At 36.5% G+C, this 25,086-nt stretch overlaps 1 protein-coding gene across 2 annotated transcripts in view; it reads left to right on the top strand.

Annotated features, from left to right (window-relative positions):
• LOC134527889 (RNA-binding protein 5-like) overlaps nucleotides 1-25,086 on the top strand; it is a 200,435-nt gene that overhangs the window by 32,817 nt on the left and 142,532 nt on the right. For both annotated transcript variants that reach the window (XM_063360892.1, XM_063360891.1), the window contains exon 4: nucleotides 13,209-13,649. In XM_063360892.1, coding sequence (XP_063216962.1) covers nucleotides 13,209-13,649 — 441 coding nt within the window. The remainder of the gene's footprint in view (nucleotides 1-13,208; nucleotides 13,650-25,086) is intronic.

Raw genomic sequence — 25,086 nt, 5'->3', positions numbered from 1 at the left:
TTTGGAGCGTGTAAGGGGGCCAAAAATATCCATATGCAGAACGTGCCATGGAGCAACCGGGGGATCCGCACAATACAGGCCAACCTTGGCACATTGCGGAGGTTTAGAAACCTGGCAGTCAACACAGGACCTCACGTGGTGACGCACGTCTGCACGTAGTTCGGGCCATGCCAGATGCGCGCTGATGCGGCGGAACGTTTTTTCGATACCCAAGTGAGCACCCAACAATGAGTCATGAAAGTATTTAAGAACCATCGGACGAAGGGAGGCAGGGACCACTGCCTTCCTCTGCTTGCCTGATTTCCCTGTGTAATAAATTACACCTTGTTCCTCTACGTAGGGCGTAACAGTGCCATGATGCAAATCCCTGCGTATGCGAACGCACAGCGGGTCATCCTTCTGACAATCACGGATACTAAGAAAAGACTCTGGGAAGACCTTGCACACCGCGGCACTAATCGGCTCAGAACAGGATACTGGCAAGGCACTGGTGTCAAACTCCTCAGGGGTAAACATCCGTGACAACGTGTCAGCGACCACATTGTCACTACCCTTAAGATGGTGTAGCTTAAAGTTAAAGCGGGACAGCCGTAACACCCAGCGCCCTAATTTCCCTAGCTGGTTAGGGTGGTTAAATAACCAGCTAAGTGCCTGATTGTCAGTGTACAGGTCAAATTCCTGACAGTCCAGGTACGAGGCGAACTTCTCAACGCCGAACAAGCATGCAAGCGCCTCCTTCTCATACACGCCGAGACGCCTTTCTCCGTCTGTCAACGATCGGCTAGCATAAGCTATGGGACGTAATCTATCATTTTCGAGGTGACCTAGGACGGCTCCTAGAGCAATACTAGACGCATCGACCTGAAGTGCGAACCTACGCTGAAAATCCGGAAGGATCAAAACGGGAGGAGAAGAGACAAGGGCCTTAAGATTATCAAAGGCTTTCTGTTGCGCGTCACCCCATTCAAAGGCTGTGTTTTTCTTGCGCAACTTATTCAACGGACCACAAACCGCAGCATAGTCCGGTATAAAGCGTGCATAGTAACCTGTCATGCCTAGGAATCTCTGAATTCCTTTGACGTTTTTAGGGGGCGGAAAATTAACTATGGGTAAAACCTTGTCAGGGTCCATAATGAGCTTTCCCTTAGAAATAATGTAACCAAGGAACTTAACATGGTCCTGGGCCAAACGAAGTTTGTCAGGATTAACAGTTAACCCAGCCGCTCGAAGACGGTCAAACACCTGAGTTAGATGTTGTTTGTGCTCGTCTAAGCTAGCGCTATAAACAATAATATCATCAATATAGTTAAAGACAAATTTATACTTTAAATCAGAAAGAATATGGTCCAGCACGCGGCTCATGGCCTGACTACCAAAAGAAACGCCCATGGGCACCCTATTGAACTGAAATTGTCCCCAAGGGGTAGAAAATGCGGTGTATTTACGGCAATCAGGATGCAAGAGGATTTGATGGAAACTGGCGTTCAAATCGATGACGGAAAAAATGGCTGCCTCTCCTAGGTGTTGTAGAGCGCTCTCTACCGTCGGTAATTCGTAAGAGTCCTGAATGACCTTATCATTTAAAGATTTGAAGTTGTGAACCAAGCGAAATTCTCCAGCCTCCTTTTTAGGAACTAGAAAAGTAGGCGAGCTAAAATCAGAAATAGATGGGGCAATGACCCCAGCTTCCATGAGGTGATCGACAATAATCTTCATTTTTTGTAGTTTAGGGGGTGATACTCTGTGGCCTTTGGCCTTAACAGGCGTGCGATCCTTTAAATAAAACTTATAGGGCAATACATCACACCTACCTATACGACTATTTATTACGTCAGGATAACGACTGAAAACGTCCGAAATCAGAGAGTCTCTGAAGGTCACGTCACTCATGTCAGGACAAGACATGACTTCAGGGGCGGCATTCTGCGGAATTAATTTAATTTTTAATGAAGGGCGAAAGCCAAAAACAAGATGCTGATTAGCCACGTCAATCAAACAACGAGTTTTCCCCAGAAAATCCAGACCAAGGATAAGTGAATGACACAAACCAGGAATAATGTAAAAATGCCAGTTCCAGGAAAATCCGGCAATTTTAATGTGAAGCTCAACTGTCATGTGAGCGCGTACTACTTCTCCGTTAGCTACACAAATAATGACGTCAGGGCACGTAGTCACACGGCTCCGCAATGCAGGAAATTTATTACATAAGGAATCAAAAAAATCAGCACTCAACAAAGAACGAGTGGCTCCGGAATCCACTAATGCCGGAACAATATCACTAAACAAATTAACATGAACAAAATTGTAAAATTTATGAAAGGCGGCTTTTCTCTGACGACGATCGCGGCGACCGCTCATACGCCCTGATCGGGGCCCGTTTCCCGGACACTGATCCCTATAGTGCCCTGCGCGGTTGCACCTAAAGCATTTGCGTAAATCACGGCTCACAGCGGGCTGCGTGCACTCAGACACCGCGTGACCGAACTTTCCGCAGTTGGCACACCTAGACCGGCTGGCCTTAAGGCCGGGCGCATTAGTGGGAGGGGCGCCTGTCGGTAGCGCGGCCGGAGCCGACAAGGGGCTCGGTTACACTAACCGCACAATCAACGAGCTGCGGCGCGCGCGTAGCACGAGCAGACTGAGAATAAACATTCACAGCAGGCTGAAATTCTAAGTTTTTAGGCTTATAAAACCGCGATGTAGATGAAATGGGGAATTCCTCCTTATATTTTCTAACAGCGAGCAAGCGATTCTCCACTTCAGAGCTCCACTTGCGTAAAGCATTCAAAGTTGTGGGAGGACTAAGCATGGCGCTATGTTGAAGCACAAGCGGAGAGACATTCCCTAATATAGTTTGTACTAACTCAGTTTCCGTGAGATTTAAATTAAGAACGGCCGCATAATTGGCCACGGAATTAATGAACTGAAGAGTGGGCTCGTTAGGCAATTGAAACCTAAATACTAAGTCACGTTTACAGCTCTCAAGCACACGTGGAGGACAGGCAAATTGCAAAACTGAGCTTTTGAACTGAGCAAAAGAAAGATTCTGAGTAATTGCGTCAGTAAGTAATTGCAAAAATGCGGCTCCACAAAGACTCAGCAGGGCCTTTAACAATTCTGCCTCACTAACTAATTTCAGCCCTTCAAGACGTGATGCCGCACATAAAAAATCCAAAACAGCTCGTGGCTCGCAGCTATCAAGCCGAGGAAGAAGCTTAAGGTTAGAAAAAAATATTTTTGTATTAAATTTTGAGTTCAAGGCGGGGCCAGAAGGGGGTGGGAACTGCCGAGACGGTACCTCATCAGCTGATTCCCAGGAGTTACGAACATGCTGGACGAGTAGGCTCCTCAAAACAGCAACAGTAGCGCCCTCCTCGAAGGAAACGCCCTCCTCGGAGAGGATTTGAACCAGCTCGTCACGGCGTAGACGATACACCCATCCCGTGACCGGTGACCCCATGGTGCATGCAAGACAAAAGAGAAAAACAAAAACGTTAATAGTCAGCATAACACAGCAGAGTTGCGCAGTTGAAGGCTTCCATGAGCTTCATGGGACAGTGTAAACAGGTGAAGTACATTCACGTGAACCTTCAACTGCGTGTAACACTATCCTAAAAATACTGAATAAATTATGCTGAATAAAAGGTTTTCAAAGAGGTAATATAACAATTATAGCCAAGGATGGATGCAAAGGTTGAATTAGCAAGAATGAATTTACATACATGTCGTTTAATCCTGGGCAAAAGCCTCACGTAAAACATTCTTTCACATACAAGAGTAATACTGGGTTTTTAATAATACTGATAGCAAGAAAAATTAGCGGTACAAATGCTACGGCAAAATACGTGAACACATATCCATGTTTTCTTTAGGATTAAATGCTTGATTGAATACATAATATTAACTTGATAAGAAATTTTACAATTAAGTATTAACGCTTACACACAAGGATAAAGAACACTAACATGCCTCATTAGAGAATACAAAAACGTCAAATGAACATGCAGGCGACCGCGGCCTAACCTACACTAGGCGGTATAAGCTTACTGTAAAGCATGATAAGGCATGATATAAAAGGAAAATTTACATATTAATACATTAAATTCATTACGAAAAAACAAGTCCTAACGAAGACTGTAGACCAGACGGGGAGAGACGTCAAACAAACTATGCATGGTATTAATACAAAAACGATCAAGGAAAACAATAAATGCCAAATTGAATTTAGACGGTGACGGCCGAAATGGAATTTATAATACAGCTATTACCAAGTACCGTTTACATTACTGTAAGGGTCACCACCTTACAACACTTACGTGCATTCTCCCCGCTGTCACACACTCTCTCTAAAGCAAGTATCAGACTACATGCTTAAGTCACGACCAGCACCGACTGTGTGCTAACCAACAAGAACCTTCAAGGCATTACACCTAGTTTTAATTAAGCAAGAGGGCGCCACGCGCATGCGCGGACACCTCACGAGGGGAAGACAAAACACAGCACTGGACGCAGATAGGAGGGGGAAAGTAGGAAGGGAAGGAGCGCCGAAGTCCGCCGCGCGGCGCGAAATTCAAGTGACGCGCACCGACCACTTCAACCCTCTAAGAAGTTTTCTTTTACTAAAATATTTTCTCGTGTAAAATTTTAGCTCATTTGCACAATATTAAATCATCCTGAAAGGAAAGTATGTAGTTAGCTAATGTTAAAATTACACATATACTAGCTGAAGTACTTGGTGTTGCCCGGGGCTAATCAAATCATAATATAAAGAACATCACTACTGAGTTTCAAGTCTGCAGGACATACACTTATAAAATGGGAAGTTTGGATTTTAAAGCCTCATTGATTGCACAATCTCAGGGCATAAGCATCAGCAAAACTGGGTTGACAAAATTTAGCTTCATTTTGTGGTAAGGCAGATAACCCCAAGGCAAGACGTGACGGACGCACCAAACGATAGCGCGTTACAAATTCAAAACAACTGCATTTATTGACAAAGTTCTAAACTGTTATTAGCGCTTTTAGTTTGCTAGCAGCCGCGAGTTTCACTAAGCAAATGGGTTTCGCCAAGGAGAAGGATAGGAAGTTGCCAGACCTTACTATATGACCATGTGGCAGACATACAGAAAAGACACAAACTCACTGTCTGTGTGTCTCTGACCTACCTTCTATGATTTTCTATTATAAAACTGAATTTACATAGTCCTTTTTCACTTATTTAGGGATGGAATTTCATAATTCTCTGGCTAATAAACTATCTATATGCAAAAAAAATTGTTTCGATCTGTTGCTCTGCACTTACACATTTATATTAGTAGGGATACAGCATACAAATGGTTGTGAGACACTAGACTTGGCTAAGTGATGAAGCAACAAGACAAAAAATTTAAGGGTGCCAAAGTATCACTAAATGACTGTCATTACAGGTAAGTACAGTATGCGATTGCATTAGATACAATTCATGTTGTATGTCATATATTATTTATATTTTAAGAACCTGTTGGTGTGGTGGTTCAGCATTTGAAATGATTTTCAATACTTCTCAAAAATTGATCCTTTGTTGTTTGTTGCATTGAATTGCGAATAAGAGCAAAACTATGCTCTGCACAGTCACTGACACAATATGTGTTTTTCACAAATTTTCGGCAGCTTCGAATGATTCAAACTCTGTCCAAGTTTTAATTGATGCATGTAGAAAAGTCTAGTCTATAGCAGCTGTTTGAAAGAAGTGTGAAATGCTCAGGTCAGCAACACTTTGAGGAAGGGATTTGATTAAGTGTGAACCTTGTTGTTTAATGTTCAGAATAAGTTTTTATTTTTTGTCTGATGACAGGATCAGTGAGAAAAGAGACAGGAGTGCAAGTTCTGGACTTAAATACCATGAGTGCTGAACCATTATCTTGGACCAATCTAGCTAATCACTTCATCATCGTAGGCAGATTGCCATTGAATTAAGTAAATATCTTTGATTGGTGCATCAGTTGCAGATTTGCATGTAAACCACAATTTTAAGTACACAGTGATAAAACGGTTTAATTTTTTAATTTCTTGGTGTCGGTACTGTCCAACACAGTTGCCACCTTAGGAGTTACCAGAATTAAGGGGTCTTCCTTTGGACTGCAACTTTGGCCCTCTGCTCAGGTCAACGTCTCACCTACAGTGCTTGGGTACAGCGTAAATAGTTTCTTTACAATCCACAGGGATGCTATGAGCTTCCACTGCATCTGCTCAAAGTTCTCGATGAAAACTAGTCGGATTTCACATATGTCACTCTTGATCTTCGCACAAATTACTGATGTTAGCTTAAGGGGATTGGTGCACCAGCATCGTATTAAAAAAAACAATATATTTGTTAATGATTCAGCTGCTAGAGAAGATTTGAACCATTCTAATGTAAAATTTATTTTTTTATTTTTTTATTTTAATTAAGTTATTGCTGATTTTCGGAAATTTTTTAAATTCAAGCTTTATTAAAAAACTATAAAGAATTCAGTGGTAAAACTTTCGCAGATAAATTTTCAGACACGGGAGATATGACTGTGACCATTATTTTATCTGTAATCATTATTAATTTAACGTATTTACAATTTGAATTTTAAATAATGAGCTGCTACGAAATTGCGTGATATTCATTTGCGAATTTAATAACATTCGCGTTTTCATTTGTAATTCAAACGCCTACATATATGTCGGCTGAATGATTGACTTTATTTTAGTCTTTAGCTTATTGCAGTCGGACCTAAAGTAAAAACGTAGCTGTAGAAATTTGAGCCGCGTGCAAGCTCGGATACGAGGAATTATGGAGCGCACTGGACAGTAGTGACACCTTGCGACAGTTTTCCAAACTTTTTGCAGCTCGTTCCCACTCTGCCACAGCTGTCTGCTGTTTACGAAGGGGAGACGGGATTTCGCGGGAAACTGATATGAAGGCCAACGTACTCATTTTCAGTAGATAAGAGAACGTGTTTGGTTTAGCTCGGCGTATAATTGAATGGTTATTCTCTGTTATTATTTAGCTAGATGTTTTTTGTTGCAAGCGTAAGATTTATTCAGGATTAAAATGCAGAAGAAACCTCCACCAAGCAGAGTACACAAAAGAACAAAACTATCGAAAGCCATTAGAGCGCTTAGAAAAAAGAATAAAGAAAGATAAGAGATTATTTTATTATAGCTTTTTTAACCATATATTTATTTTTCAGAGTTGCGTATGTACAACGAGATGGACGCGATGCGACAACAAAAAGATGTGTAAAATTGTAAACATGTTTTTTTTCAGCAATGCGTAAACCATTCATAAACTATACTCAACATGTATCCTTATAATTACGTTTGGATTTTTTTTATGACAGGCATCAATGTTAACAAGTTTATTAAGCCACAATAGACTTTTTTCAGAAAACTAAGTGTAGCAGAAAACACTCAACATAGTCTCACACAAAATCAGTTTACATGAATGCAGTTTTAAGAAGTATGCTACGTAAATAATAGTTAAACATTATTTAATATCTGCTGGTAACGTTTCCAAAGTATCAGCTTCGCCTTCATTCACGAACAATATTCGTGAGCTTATTTATGTATTTTGCTGGCTATTCGTTGGTGACTGTTAGGACTGCAAAATTAGTAAATATTTTTTACCCTATCCTGAGTTAAATCTAAGTGTGCGCGGTTAGATGAGGACCTAGATGTCTCTCAGGCTTACTCTACTCATGCGGGGCATTAACCATGCACGTAAGGGCGCGTTGCCATTGACCTGTAGGATAGTCTCAACAATCCTCTACGGACTCGAAAAATGTCACCTGCTCATTGGCTACTTGACTTGTGACAACTGTTTGTTGTAATGCCTGTGATTCATCGTTTATTTGGTTGATGAGTTTTCAGTGATTCAGAGCCTCCCATTTAACTGTGGCCGAATTGAAGAAGCAGTACACATGTTACATGCTTTAATTCATAGCGAATGGAAACCACAAATATTTACTGATGCAGTGGTTGGTAAAAAAAAAATATTATTCGTATCGCGTCCATCGCTTTGCGCCATGTTGGCTCCTATATTATATGGATTTACAAAATATAACGATTCATTTACGACACTTAAGATAAGGTGTGTAGGATTTTAAGAATTCACTTGAATTAATATTTAAGAACATTTTTCAGGATAACTTGTGAAGACGCTCGTACAGACGGCACCGGTTGTGATGACTCATTGTTACCAGAGCAGGGGCCATCTCGTGTACACGAAGTGGCATGTGAAACCTCAACATAACTCGAAAATCACTAAGTGTTACATTGAAATGTGTCCGCTACAAATGTTCAGGAATTATAATTTTGAAATCGAGTAGAAATATTCCTGCAATTAATATTAGGTATATTTTAATAGACATTGAAAGCGAATCATTAAGTAGCTTCAAAATCAAAATACCAGAATACAGATAATCTGTAACAATACAGACCTCACCGACTAGATATGGTCCAGATTGTTAATACTAACACATTTGAAAATCTGACTAGTTACTGAATATGTTGAAATTTTGTAAACCTGTTATTTTAGATGATTGGTGATGTAATAATGTCTCTTGGAAACTACATAAGATTTTAACTGCTTTTTTTTCTCCATAAATTCGCAAATCACCGTGGCGGCCATTTTACGATCACGATTTAGTTCTTAAATTTTAAATTAGTTTATTTGTTGAGATCCTGGTACAATGTGTCTGACCAGTAAAGCGATCCGAGCAGCGTAGTGTATACTACTGCGAGGTTGCCGAAGTAGGCTCGGGTCGGGACGAATTTCGCTGTGAAGAAACAAAGGTTTTTAATACATAGAAAATTATCCCAAAGCCGAAAATTTGTACAGTAGTAGAATGAACATTTCTTAGTAACACGTCAAAAGTTTAAGTACTGCCGCAAACCTTGTGCGTCACACCAAAAACGAGCAGTTAAGTCCAAAATGACAATTTTTGCAACGATCCACAATAATGGATATTGCAAATGCAGTTTATGGAGTAGCCCGTCAGTATGGAACCCAAAATAATCTAGAAACATTGCCCCATCTGAGGATAGTGATAAAAAGCACAAAGTTTAAACATGTTTCTATAAAATAGACCTTTTAAATCATTAAAGTTAACGAATTAACTTTCATTCAATTTTAAGGAAATATAAATACATCTTACATAAACTTAAAGAGCCCAAGGTGTAGCTTACAGTAAACGTTGTTGCATATTTATTCATCTTTAAATTGGTATATTTTTTAAGTGTCTCATACAATTAGTCTGACCACTAAAGCGATCCGAGCCGCGTAGTGTATACTACTGCGAGGTTGTCGAAGTAGGCTCTGGTCGGGACGAATTTCGCTGTTAAGAAACAAAAATTTTTAATACATGGAAAATTATCCCAAAGCAAAAATTTTGTACAGTAGTAGAATGAACATTTCTTAGTAACACGTCAAAAGTTTACCGATGAAACCTTGTGATCACACCAATAATGAGCAGTTGAGTCCTTAATGATAATTTCCACAATGATCCACAAAAATGTTTCGTAAATTTAATAACTTTAATTTTTTTTAAGCCGGTTCTCATTATGGCACCAAAGTAATATAAAAGAATGTCCTACATGGTAACTGTGATAAACACCTCAAAGTTTAAACGTCCTATTATAAAATTGGTAATTTAAATCATAAAAGGTAAGAAATATATATTATTTTATAGAAATTTGACTATACATGTTACATAAATATGTTGAGCTTAGCGTCAAAATCACTTCATAAATATTGTCTGTGTTTTTTTTTTGTAAGGTTTAAATGTGTATATTTTGAGTGTCTGGTACAATAGTCTGACCACTGATGTATTTCAAGCTGTGTAGTGTGTGTGCAGCAGTGTTAAAGTCGCTCGTGCTGGGACGTTTTTTGCTCCAGAAAACTAAGGTTTTTAATGTATGGTAATTCCAGACTGAATTTTACTCTGAAAGAATAAAAGTTTCCTAACTGCAAGTGATTTTTGCTGCAAACGTAGATAAAAATCTTCCAGAATGCGATTTGCTTAGGTAAAAATATTAGTATGATCGACTCTTTAATTTCTAAATTATAAATAAATAACAACAATAGAACTTCCCGGAAAGTTGTGATAAACTGACGATATTACGCGAGTAGCAGACCCGTACGTGACTACAGAGAAAGGCTATTTTCCTTGACCGTTAGGATTTCTGGGACGAACACCCTCTCACAGCTGGGGTCATAAAATATGGTCAAACTCTTGCAAAAACATCCACCACCGCTCTTTGCCACTAGCAATTCAACGAAGTAAGCTAGGTGCAGCACTCCAATGAATTAACTTCGAAAAAAAATACTAAATATATAATTCTATCAATACATTTTACAACACAACTTATGTTTTATTTATTTTCTGGAAAGAAAATAATATTATCACACGAATTATGTTATAAAAGTGACAAAACTCAATAAGCACATTTACGGTGTATCGTTTTCTTCAATTGTTATGTAGTAAACTAATTTCATACAATTAAATATATATATTTTATAATATAGGCTACATTAAAATTTTGCACAGTTCTGATCTAAAATAATATAATGTATTATAAATAAAAAATTATTATATTTTTTGGTATTAAAATAATTTTTAATAATAAAATTTTTGTAAGAAAATACAAACACACACATATAAAACCAGAGGTCCTCTAGAATTTTGATTTACAAGTTCCAAGCAGAAATTGTTTATTGTTAATTTTATTGTATCAAAAATCATTCATATAAGAAAAAAGAATATGTATATCTCAATAGATGTAACATGAATACACCCTATCATATGCATTAAATATATTTTGGGTAATCCCTAAATAAGACCAAGTTTATTGAGTGTCGCAGTACGCAGCGTGTTTCAAAGCCCGCCGGCCGTGAAAGATCAGTACGGCCGCAGTACACTGCAACGCTCGGGCAGCTTTAATGAGGCAACTAATTATGCTAGACTCTTTATAAATATACTATCTTAAAGCTAAAAGTATAACTAAAAACATTTATTTAGACATTTTTTCGCATTGGGCTCTTAAAATTGATGTAAATCGTATTTTTATCTGGGTGGCAAAGATAAAAAAATATATGTCGTGAATTAATCGCTTTATATCATATCTTAAATATTAAAAATTTAAATTTTTTATAACATTAATGGGTTTATTAAAGATTCTAGATTATTTTGGTAAGTTTACGGACAGTCAAAATTAAAAACTGTATAAATGGGTAGCATTTTAATGGACTGATGCAAGTTGCTGTCACCTAGGACTTAAATGCAAATTTTCGGTAATAACGCACAAGGTCTACAGCGGTAAACTTTCGGTATGTTATTAAGCATAGTCAACTCTACCACAGTACAAAAATTCAGCTTTGGACAAATTTTTCACAGGTTGTCTTGGTTTCCTGGAGTAACACGAAAGTCTACGCGGGGAAGGGCGGCTACCTGATCCGAGAATGAAGGATAGGGCGAGATGGGAAGCGAAGATAAGAGCTGGTTGGGTGTCCGTGTTGGAGAGAGAGAGAGAGAGAGATAGAGAGAGAGACAGAGAGAGAGAGAGAAAGGCGATATTGTGGAAGACCTTCGAAAGATTCCCGCTAGATGGCAGGCCTCAGAGCTGCAATCTTCGACAACCTCCCCTCACGGAAGCTCTCTCGCCACTAACTTGCCAAATCTCACCCGCTAGCTTATATACATGCTGGCTGGCCGTACAGTAGTAATAAACAAGCATTTATAAAACACTTAAACTCATTTCCAACAAATTCTGACGAATGACTGTTTTTTGTCCTGCACCAATCCCCTTAAGATTATATTTTTAAATGAAAACTTAACTTTCACTTGGTAGCTCAGGTGAAAGTATTTGTCAGTAACACAATTTTTCATTAATTCCTCTACAATTTTAGTATAAATAGCTTTGATTAGAATCAAATATACTATTTTGTCCTTTACTAACAATTCTTAGTTCACGAAAAAAAAAAAAAAACATGAATATCATTGCTCCTCAAAAGGCTCAGAACAAACTGTTTATTCCTAATCGTAGGTCGTTGGTATGTGCTATCAGCTGCTAGATCTTTCAACCAATCAGAATGGTTCTTTCAAAACTAATATCTACATTAAAGTCAATACAAATACACTTAAATTATTTTTACATTATAATTTAGAGCACAAAAATACACTTCTGTGAGTAGTATTAAACCTTGGTAAACCATTAGATAAAAATGTAATGCAGAATATAATTTTAGACATATTAAAAACGGGACTTTTCGTTGGTCATCAAGATCTTTAAGATAACATTAAAAACCAAAGAATAAAAATTATGTTAATTGGAAATCACAAAAGAATACATTATGTTCGAATAGAGAATGGGAATACAAAATAAAACTTCAAAACAAATACAATCACATGACTGTGGGGATAATACTCCTCACAAAGTGTATTACTATAACAATATATAAACACAAGGTATTTTAGTTGTGGAAAGTTGAAAATGAAATATATTCATCTTTTGAATATGGAAAATAATACAGAGTTATTGAGATAGCTCCACATATGTCACGTAGTTTGAGAACCAGCCACTCTACCTGGATTCTCTGCTGTGGGAAATGTGCTCTTGCCCAATGAAACACTCATGTGCTGCATCCCAATAGCTTTACACTGAACTAAACATTTTTATAAGATTTCATGTAAAGTTCCACCAATTATAAACAGAAGTGACAAGCAACAACACAAATTGTACACTACCAGGTTGAGGGCAAACTGCTGAGTGGATGGTTTTTGAGATAAGAAAATTTTCAGACAAAATCTTATGCTTAGGGCAAATACTTTTAGGGCATAAGTTCTTTATCTTACACATACTTTAAAACAAATGAAATTTAGTGCACCGTGAGGAATTGCTTCTTTACAATTTTCATCTGCATTATTGACATGTTGCTAGGTAGGGTTGTTAAATTATGTAAGTTTTAAACTCACGCTTTGACCTTTCTTACTTCAAATTACGTTCTGCTGTCTATTTAATTATCTGTCTCAACCATGTAAAATTATTACTTTCTTTTATTTTGTCAGTGGCTGGTAGTGAATACCATGGCTAGTTGTGAAGAGGTATTTACACTCTGGTTAAAGTGCTGATGTGTATCTCAAACTTACTGACATAAATATGTTTTGTGCTACTCATTGCTAATTTAATTGTTTTTGTTTCAGAGACAGGCGGCAAGGGCGAATGGGGGCGGATTACGAGCACGGGGGTTACGACAGGGAAGAGGACAGATACGAGAGGGAGTTCGAGGATGTGCGTGGGAGGAGGAGAAGTGACGACCGAAGGCTGCCGAGAGGTGGACGAGGCATCAGGAACGTGGATGCTCAGAGGATGTACGACAGGGAAAGGCGGGGCGTGAGGGCTCCCGTAGATGGCAGGTACGACAGAGACAGGAGAGATCTGTATCATGATGGAAGCAGAGAGAGTTCGCCACGGCTTCCTAGAAATGGACGGGCGAGAAGTGACTCCCATGACCGCAGTAGGGAACGGAATGGACCGCGTGATACGAGGAGGGATTCCCGAGACTACAGATCCAGATCAGACTTGTATCTCAGGATGATGGATGACAACAGTGAAGACAGCTCCGACTTCTACGACCATGCCAGGTATGCATAATTTGTTAGCTTAGAGGATTTGTTAGTGACTTAGCATAACCATGCCATTTAAAACCCTGTTTTTGTTTAGTGTGAGAAGCATTGTGAAACACTCCTAGGATCTTCTTCATGTATAATATACCATTTATTCACAATTTAAGACAGTTATATAGATCAAATTGACTATCTTAAACTTGAACACTAAATAAAGAAATTAGTTAATATTTGATTTAAAAAAAAAAAGATACAGTTAATAAACTACTGAGATATCATCAGCACTAACACGAGACTAAATGGTGTCGCTACCTCGGTTTCTATCAACAAAATTAGGGGTATCTAAAAGGCAAATGTAGAAACCTGATATAAAAAAACTAGGATACAAGTTATATTTAATATGACTCTCTTTCCTTTTCAACTAATGAAAGCAAGCTATAGTAATATCATGTGACGTTAAGCAGTAAATAACAATAACAACATTGATTTTACTTTACCATTCAACAGAATTACTTCCAATATGCGAATATTGTAGGGTTTTAAGGGCGCTGGAAGGCTAATGCAGTCGCCCGAATTCCGCTAGGTAGCAGAGGCTGCTCTATCCGCGGTGGCGGCTGGAAGCGCGCCTTATCTCAGTTACAATCTGCGGTTGCCCTCTCTCTCGCACCCGGGCCGTGCCGAGCCGCGCTGGGCGACAGGCAGGGATCAGCTTACCAGCGTTGTCAACTCCACGGGCTATCCTCGGGTGACATCACATCCGAGAGCTTTTATCCTTGAAGGAACACATGGCTCTTGCCGATGAGTACTCGGCTTTCTGAAGCCAGTGCTTGCCACCGTATCTTAGCATATGACCTACCCGAGTTAAATATAGACAAATTTGTATGATAAAATATTCTATAATGTACATTCCTAAACTTTTATACTTGCATATAATTGATAATGTATTTTGTGTTCCGTTGTTTTGTATACATTAGCTATATGTGAAATTGGAAATCTAAAAACTACAACGCCGAGAATTACGATTTATGTAATTATTATCTTTTAAATAAACACATATACAAACATAGCGTGTAATAAAAATTATATTCTAAAGGAATGGTGTCGCTTACGTATCACTAATGTGCCATGGGTCGTGGGTTTTATCCCAACACTTTTTGTCTTAGTTTATCAAAACTGAGTTGTTACCACAGTGATTGCATGTGTAATTTTTGCAGTCTAATTTGCACATTATTACATCGTTTATTATAAGATGTTACTAAATTATTGATGTTTTACTACACATAAAAAGTTTATTTAAAAGGAAATAAAAAAACGGGATTTTTAAGTTATATCTCAAACAGTTCTATTTAAAATTCTAAGTGATCTAAAATTCATACGTAACAGTTTTCTTAGTACATAAGAAATGGCGCGTGGCTTGATCGTTGAATCTTGATAACTTAAGTAAGACATGCGTACTCATTTTTAATGATAAACAGCCCTAGCATTAAAACTCTCTACAGACGGGAACACACAGTTTAAACTTTTAAAAACCGACAAAAGAAAAGGAATATACTTTATTACAAACCAAAAACTTTCATCAAGAAATATTCTGCTTACTAACAAATTGTTTGGGATCCCAGTTTTTCTGTGTTTTTTTTAATGAAGACATTTTTTAGTGATTAACTACCTACCGTGTTTATTGCCCTACAAATCTTTGTAGTTGTATTACAGATACATATTGTTTCGATATCGCCAAACATATCTAAATGCAAACTTGATTTATTTATAGTAGACCATAATATATTCTTTTATATACATACATCAATTACCATTTTTGGATTGTGTCATTATTGAGTATTACAGTCTATGGAAGTCTCCAAACAGCGTTTTATATTTTTATATACTGTATACATATTTACGTATAAAAACGTTACGGCACGATATTTAGCGAGATGCTTTTGTTCAGGAATCACTAACATTAATTTAATGAAACATTTATAACTGGCAATCACCAACAGCAAGGCCCTTCCTCAATTAAATATTAATGTAACAAGAAATTTGTAAAAATGTTTGTCCACTGCCTCAGAGAAAGCAACTGGAGGGAATTATTTTTATTTAAATATTAAATTCAAACAGCTAATATATTAACACGCACAAAGTGATTGACCAAATATGGTCAATTGTTTGATTTATTTTTTGGCAAACCTTTTTGTACAAAAGCAAACAGGCAATGTAATAAGATGTAATGTCTCATTAGCTAACTATTCAGCCAAATACTATTAGAATATTTTTACTGTAATTTTTGTTTTGATACTATTAACATATTTACAACACAAAAAGTAGAAACACATTAACAGTCATCTGAATACAAATTTAAACACAAGTTCTATAAGCCAATAAATTAGACTAAAAAAAGACAGTGCTGACGAATAATTAGAGGAAAGCTGGAAACTGTTTTAATGTATTCAGCATACCCCTAGTATGATCACATTAGGTTTTCCCCAATTTCCGAGTAAAGCTTCATCCGCCATTTTGAAAAAACTGAATATTTTTGTTTGTTTTTGAGGTTTTTCTCAAATTTCTCCAAAACGAAGCGACCAATCAAAAAGTATGTAAAGAAGTTAAATTTAGATAGTTGAATTTCGCTTCAAATGAATACCATATATACGAAAAGGGGTATTGCGTTTTCTTTAGAAGACAATTTGAAAATTACTCATTTATTTAGATTTGTGGGAAATTCCAAATCTATCGGTTTTGCACGTTCAACATCTCTGAAGCGGCTCATCATTAAACAAAAAAAAAGGGGTACATCATTTATAGGAAATTTATTTCAATATTTAGAAAAACCTAATTATTTTACTAATTTTTTACATTAACAGGTATATGCGATTTTACATGTTGAGGTGTGAATGATTTTGGTTTTTTTCCCACTTATAGATAATTCAGTAGAATGCTTGCATTTATTCATCGTAAATATGTAGGTTAAAATCAAGTATATTAAACATTTGATTTTATTAGATATTCATTAAGTTATGAATATGGAAACCATTTACATGTACAAGTAAGATGTATTACAGACAGTACTCTGGCAAAGTGGATCTCTTCAATGCCTGCTGCTATTGCGATTTTAGACCAAATTGAAACATTCTGTGGAGTGTCATTTGCGACAACTGAGCAGCATGTTGATGCCAGGGCATCACGTATATTAAGAGACGACATTGATGTACAGAAATTGCTGGACTGGTTTACCTCTCATTATCCATTCCCAGTTAAGGAAGAAGTAATGTCCATAAGTACTGGACTGACAAGAGAGAGAAGATTAACTGCCACCTAGTTTATGAAGCCGGAAATTTCAGCATTTCGAGGATGATTGGCAGTAATTTTGGTATTGTCAAGTTTCAGCGAAAACAAAGAGTGATGCCCCTACGATGTGTTAATTCTGCTGTGAAAATTCACAAGGAAGAAGTTACAGTCAACCCTGTTACGATTTTCCGCAGAATTTCATTACATAAAAAAATCAAATGAACAACTGAAACAATACTTTCAATTTGAGCTGGCTCCGTATCCGTTGTCCTTATTTGACGAAGTTGGTGTGCGTAAAACACGCAAATCAGCATTCTACGAACTGTTTACTCCTGAAAAGGATTCAATGGATATGAGTAACTCTGCTTCTGTCATAGATGGAGGCTACCTCTTACACCGTGTGTTGTGGCAGGCCCGAGAACCATTTTCGTCAATATTAAATAAATATGTCGAGTATGTTAAACATTACTTTGAACAAGGTGCAACCATTGTTTTCGATGGATATCCAGATGAAACAAGTGCTAACGGTATAAAATCTGCGGAACGACTTCGAAGAGGCAATAAGCTGACAGCAGCAAATGTTATGTTTGATGAGACAATGTCGGTGACAATGCCACAATAATTATTTCTATCAAATGAACATAACAAGAACCGTCTTATCTCCATGTTGAATGAGAAATTTAAAGCTGAGCAGTTTGTTGTAAAGCAGGCGAAGGAGGATGCTGACACTAATTGTGACCAGTGCAATTGTCATCGCCCAGCATGCTGATTGTGTGGTTATTGTGGGGGAAGACACTGACCTGTTGGTGATTTTGACTGCATTAGCTCCAGACTCCCCCAACATATATTTATTGAAGCCAGGAAAGGGTCAACATAGCAATGCACTTTACAGTCCACGCAATTTCAATTCATCCAAACCTGCTAAGGATAATATCCTATTCATTCATGCATTCAGTGGTTGCGACATTATATCAGCTTTTTTCAGAAAAGGAAAACTGAAATTCGTTAAGATGCTGGAGAAATAGAGTCAGTTGCAAGAAGCTGTAAGGGTGTTTAACAAAGCCGAAACTACTGCAGATGAGGTTGATGTGGCAGGACTGAAATTCATTGCGGCAATCTACTCTGGACGTAGTGATATACCACTAGATGAAATACGCTACAAGATTTTTCAGAAATCGCTACAAAGAAATGAATTTAACCTCGCTTCTTTGCCTCCAACTCCAGCAGCTGCTCGCCAGCATTCCTTGAGAACATATTTGCAAGTGCAACTGTGGAGCAACAACCACACCGATCCACTGCTATGGGGCTGGAAGATTTCCAAACATGGTCTAGTCCCTGCTACAACAAAGAGTTGCAGCACCCGAAGAGCTCCTCAAAACTGTGTCTTGCAGGTGTGCCAAAGGCTGTCATGGAGTCTGCTCTTGCCGAAAAAGTAATTTGAAATGTACAACGATCTGCAAGAATTGCAAAGGCCTATCGTGTGCCAATTCCCCAGTAGACGACATTGTTCAACCAAACTTCGTCTGCAACGAAGAGCATATAGACCTCCAAGAAGACAAGTGTTTATCAGACTATGAGAATGAGATCTTAGAGCAGCCACCTGAATTACTTTGTTCTAAAAGAAAGAAAACATAAGTGTGTGTATTATGTACTTAAAAAGTGATTTATTAGCTCACATGTTATGTACTGTTTTGTTTGTAAAAATTGTTTGTTATAACTGTACAATATAAATGATAATGAAATGTCTCTTGATTATCATAGATGCACTGCTGAATGATTTGTTTTAAGATGAGAAGGGAGATTGGTAAATCTACAGAGTTAGAGGCACCATGTATTACGAATAACTGTCTGATGTGATATTATTTTGAAAATATGTTAACATATCATTTGTGTTTTGTTTTAATCACATGTGTGGTTATGTAAGCAATAATATGTCATATTCTCAGTGTCGAGTTAACTGGCCAGTCTTTAAATCATTATAATATGTGTTTATTGTATTCTCTGTGTTATAAATATTTTATTTTGAATCGTTATTATTTAAAGAGAAACTGTTTAATTCTCCACGAATGCACAGTGCTAATTGATATTAACAAGTTTCTGATAATGTTGTCATGAGACTGATAAAGCCATAGTACATTATATTGAATATATTTGATAGAACAAGTTTCTAGTTTTTTTGTTTTATTATAATGTTATATTTGATAATCACTATTTTGTATTTATCTATAAAGATACTGGTAAAACATTTTAATGCTGTTTTTAATCACTGTGTTTCTATATTTTCGGTAGTATGTATGTTACGAGTATCCAATAAATCTATCATATATGATAATTCTTAAGTGCTAAAACTTTCAATGGATTGTATGTATAGTGTGTAAACGAATAAGTATGTATATTATTCCTTCATTTTCAGTAACAATAGAACTTTTTCGATTGTCAAAATTATTTCGGATTAGGAAACATTTATTTTATTTTTTACCTTTGTCGGCACCCAGCCTTCCATTGATTTTGATTACCTTATTTTCAATATATTTATTAAGTCACAAAACCATTTCTTATTCTCAATACAACAGATGAAGTAAAAGAAAAGTTTATATCACTTAAGTGGTTTAGCATGTGTGATCCTTTTTAAAGTGTTTTTAATCCTATGTTGTATAAAGTTTGCGTTTCCTACCAAATCAAATTAGATGGTAAATGTTATGTTTGACCAAATAAATATCTGCTTATCAAAAAAAAATTAATCGAAAAGAAAGATTTCTCACAACATAACCGTTTTACAATAGTGGCTCAAATTATTAATTTATATATACAAATGTATGTGTACTAAATAAAACTCAGTGTTCGTAAAAAGCATAATAATATGTTCTTCATTTTTTATTACATTAATTTTTCGGTTAGGATGGGCTATTTCGGATATATTGCTAGTAATTAAACTAAAAAATTAAATATTTAGAAAATACTTTTTAAAAGGTGGTTTTCAAAAAGTGTTAATTAAGTTAAAAAATAACCCATTTCAATGTATTTTGTACTCTTACGAATCGTAATTTAATAAGCTACATTTATCTTCGGAACAATTTCTTTGATTGGAAAATTCGTTTTCGAATATTGAGAAAAATCAGGAAAAAAAGGAAAAAATATACAGTTTTTTAAAAATGGCTGCCAACGCTCCACTCGTAAATCGGGGCAAACGTAGGATACTCTTACTACGAATGAACTCCGTCGATTTAAACCGATTCCAGCTTTCCTCTAATTATTCGTCACCAAAACCTTTATTTTACTGGCCTATATTGTCTACCAACAAAACACCAAATTACAAAAGCATTAACCCACAGACCGAATCGGTGGATGATAAGTTAGTTTAATACAATGTACACAAAACTCTGAAGTTAATATTCAATACAATTTACATAAAACAACCCGAATATCAAGTCAAATAATAAGAAGGGAAAATGTTTACACAAAGAAGTGACTAATCAAGGTATCAGAATTTATCCCGGTAACATTTATATACATTTTATATTGGCTACTAATAAAACTAATAATAACAAAAACATATTAACTCACAAAAAATGTCAAATACCTAACAGAGAAAACAAATGCCGATAGTAAAAATACTTTAAAAATAATATCACGTTATTTAGCATTTACAATGTAGGTATAGTGATTATTTAAGCTTCCTAATAATTTTTGATGACATACATATCTTGTATTGCCTACCAATAAAACTTGTTATTGCAAAAAAACATGACAACATACAGAATTACATGGCAGATGCTTAGAAAAACATTTCACTACACTATTCACAAAATAAATGTAATAATTTATTTGGCGTAAATATATCAATTATAGCATATACAAAATAGACTATATTATTTAAATGGATACATTCGTTACTAACAAACGTGTATGTATATATATATATATATATATATATATATGGTGTGTGTGTGTGTGTGTGTGTGTGTATTTACTGCTGCCACAATTTTTTATAATACACATACATAAAACAAAACATGGAAAAACGCATCAATATTTTTATCTTACATTAAAAAATGGATGGCTGGCACCTAAAATAAACTTGTGTTCTCAACAGTCATACAAAATTAAAAACGAGTGGGAAATATACACACATATATGATAACTTAAGACATAAGAGAGAATATTATTTAAATAAAAATATCAATATACAACGTTTTTAAAACGGACTAAAAAGTATAAAATAATTTATCCTAGTCTCATACAGATTTATAACCCCATCCAGATTCCTAACTCCACACAGATTGTCCTGTAATATTGTATTTATGAAATTTTAAAATCTATGAAAATGCCTGTCCACATAAAAATGAAAACAAATTACATTAATTTAATTAGTTAAAACAACTTAACACGTACTTCTAATGTAAAAATGCTTCTGGGCTCATGAATAAACCTAGTTATTTTTAATATGACCCACTACCATGGGCGCCGTTAGCGAGGGGCAGGAATTGCCCCCCCCCCCTCCTCTAATATTTTAAAATTTGTGCCCCCGGACCCTCCTGTGCGCAGTATTCCATATTCTCCCACTCCCCAGATTAGGTTTGTCCCCCTAATTAATTTTTCCTAACGACGCTGGTGCCCACTACTATGGAGGCACAGTTTTTTATGGTCTATATCATAGGCGGATTTATGGGGTGTACCCTAGAAGGGTAAAATATGCACTGGATAATATGACTTATGCAGTAATACACAGGTATTATACTAGATACAGACTACCCGTGCACCCCCCCCCTTCCCGTCACCCAAAGGTCATTCCGCTTGGGCCCCCCAAAGGTCATTCCTATGCCCGTCCCCCCCCCCCCCCCCCAAAAAAAAAAAGAAGGAATTCCTGGTTCCGCCCCTGGTCTATAGTAAGGAACCATCCCGGCGTTTGCCTGGAGTTATTTCAGAAAATATTGTGGAACGGGCCTTAGAAACACCGTAGCACCATGTAAAATTAGTAATTACAACCAACTCTATTTTAAATGAAGCATATATTTTTTAATTCACCCTAAGATAAAATTTAAAGAAAGTAACTGACAAACCATTTTACATTATTTTGTGTAATAACTTACCGCTCATCGGCACATTCTTGGTACATTTAACATTCACCGGAATTAGATGCTGTAGAAACAGTTAATTGCACGCATTCGGAAGTAGATGCGGTAGGTGCGCACAATTTTGAATCGGAACCTTCACATTGTTGTGAAATATAATTTTTTTAATTTTCGCTCTGCGTGAAATTTCTTTTTAATCCTCGCTTTCTTGTTGTTTTTTGTTTTCTTATAAGGCCGCCCAACCACAAATTTTTGTAGGGCCATTTGGAAACAAAATAAAATAAAATCTACTCAAACGCGGAAAAAAACCACTAGTTTGTGTTGCACACTGAGCGATGCTAGCCGCACGAGTGGAGCTACGGGCTGCTGCCTGCTGGCAGCGCGGCAACAGCGCGCGCCACGAGGCCAGGCCGTGCCGAGCTGCGCTGGCTCCAGACGCGATAACACCAGACACCGCGGCGCCTCCAGTGCTGCGGGCTGCATCCGATATATTCTCAGAATGCCAGGCGCAAAAAATACATGCACTGCTTGCATCCTACAAATCTGCTGCAATTTTATTACAATCCAGCATTGTGAAACATGAATAATAAAATGAAATCCAAACGCATTTCGCGCATGTTCTCATTTTCTTATAAGTATTACCATGACGTTTATATAGTCTAATGAAAAATGACTTATTTACATGCCTGCACACTTTTTTCGTAACAATTTATGAGTAATTTCATTTAATCCCTTCAATAGATTACTTAACATACTTCAGTTATACCAAATTTCATTGACATATCTTATCTTGTTTTCAAGATTTGTATAATGCAAAATTGAAAAAAACCAAACTTTGAAAGCGATTTATTTAAAAACTATTTGCCTAAATAATATTAAATTTGGTACAATCGATGCTCTTCGCAGGATGAATAAATGTTACAAAGAAAAACGAAAAAATATTTTGCGAGCAGCCCCCTTAACAGCTTTAGCACTGGGGCTGCATCCACATCTGCATCACTATGCATGCATCAACTTATGTGAGCATATTCACACTGCATCATTATCAATACATAACTATAATGTGCAAACCTTATGGTAACATAGTTTTCTTACTACGCAATTACTAGGGACAGAAAAATATGGTTTTATATTTTTGTTAATTTCGTTTTAAAAATTAAGGATTTCGGTGTTTTGTGGTTTTATAAAAAAAAAGCCCATACATGATTAGGTTACTCGCAAAAAAGTCTTTAAAACTGAAATATTTCCCATCATTAATTTCTGTAGTCAATTAAATTAAAAAATTATCTATTTTTCAATAAAATACTTTTATGCATTAAGCATAAACTACAATAATTATTATTTACGATAACGATAACCTCTAAAATGAACAAAATAATATACATTTATTAAAATCGTAGAACTCCTATATGATCCATATAACTGTTCTTCACTTCACTCATTGCTGGCAGAAGATTGCGGCACCTGTCGCTCACTACAAGTGAATATTGGGAGAATGATCTCTCACTGTCCACATTTCTGGTAGGCAACCATATTGCCTTCAAACATCCTGAAGCAAAATCACTATGGTCAGCCTTCAATGAGCACAGCAGATTCACCATGTCTACTTCAGAACAATCTGGCCTCCCTAGATCTTCTACGATTGTGTTTCTCATGGCATGAAAACCTTCTAAAAAGGTTTGCAGGGCAAGTTGTTTGATAAAAGGTTTGTTGTTCATATCCTTCTGAAGCTGTTTGTTGTCTGGGGTTGGTTTCATAATGTTTCATGGTCGGCATTAAGAACAAATTATAACCCTTATCCAGCTCCCTGGTCGGAATAATCGTTTGGGATGAATGCATGATGGCACACAAAAAATCTTTGGAGGCATTAGACAGCACAATGAAAGATTTATGAAACAACCAAAACCAGTTTGGTGGAGCGATGATTCTATTGCAGGTGATTTTCGACAAACATTACCAGTAATGCCTCGATCAGCGCCAGCCGACGAACTTAATGCATGTTTGAAGTCGTCCATTTTATGGAAATACGTCAAGACACTAAAATTAAATATGAATATGCGAGTCGTATTGCAAAATGACGAATCTGGTGAAGTATTTTCCAAACAATTGCTCGATATTGGTTATGGTAAAATTCCCGTTGACACATCGTCTGGATACATTACATTACCTGCAAACTTTTTTCACTTTACTGAATCAAAGACCGAACTCATCGAGATGGTTTTCCCAAACATTGCTGAAAATTACAAAAATCATGTTTGGTTAAGTGAACGTGTTATATTGGCTGCAAAAAACGTTGATGTCAACGAAATGAATTTTCAAATTCAAAGTAAGGTAGCTGGCTAATTGATGACATACAAATCGGTTGATTCCGTTACTAACCAAGATGATGATGTCAACTATCCAACGGAATTTTTAAATTCCCTGGAATTGCCCAGATTACCACCTCTTAATCTGCAACTAAAAATCAGATCGTAATCATGATGTTACGAAACATAAATCAGCCACGTCTTTGTAATGGCACCCGGCTTGCGTCATCGAAGCCACAATTTAAAAGGGAAGTATGAAGGCGAAGACGTTTTGATTCCATGCATCTCTATTATTCCGAACGACATGCCATTCGACTTTAAACGGTTAAAATTTCCAGTGCGGCTTGCATTTGCAATGTCAATAAATAAATCTCAAGGGCAGTCGTTAAGTGTTTGTGGCATTAATCTTGAAAATCCATGTTTTTCACATGGCCAACTGTATGTCACCTGTTACCGTGTCGGAAAACCATCAGCATTATTTATTTATGCGCCAGGAAATAAAACTAACACTGTTGTGTATCAACAAGCATTACAATAAACAATATGTTATAGTGTTATAGAGATAATAAAAATTTACAAACATATACAATATCAAAATATACAGCAATAGAAATAATTATTATTAGTATAGTATTCCAGTTTGAATTGAATGACAGGACGTCTGTCGGGTCAGCTAGTCTAGTTATAAATTACACAGAAAATCCAAATTGTAAAAAAAAAATTATATTCAGAATTTGGATACAAATATGTGTAAAAAGTTATCAAAAATTCTAACATGCAATAAACATTTATAAC

This window comes from Bacillus rossius, chromosome 1, assembly GCF_032445375.1.
Source record: "Bacillus rossius redtenbacheri isolate Brsri chromosome 1, Brsri_v3, whole genome shotgun sequence".
Taxonomy (NCBI): domain Eukaryota; kingdom Metazoa; phylum Arthropoda; class Insecta; order Phasmatodea; family Bacillidae; genus Bacillus; species Bacillus rossius.
Note: the sequence above shows the minus strand (reverse complement) of the source record. Positions and strands in the feature narration are given on the sequence as shown.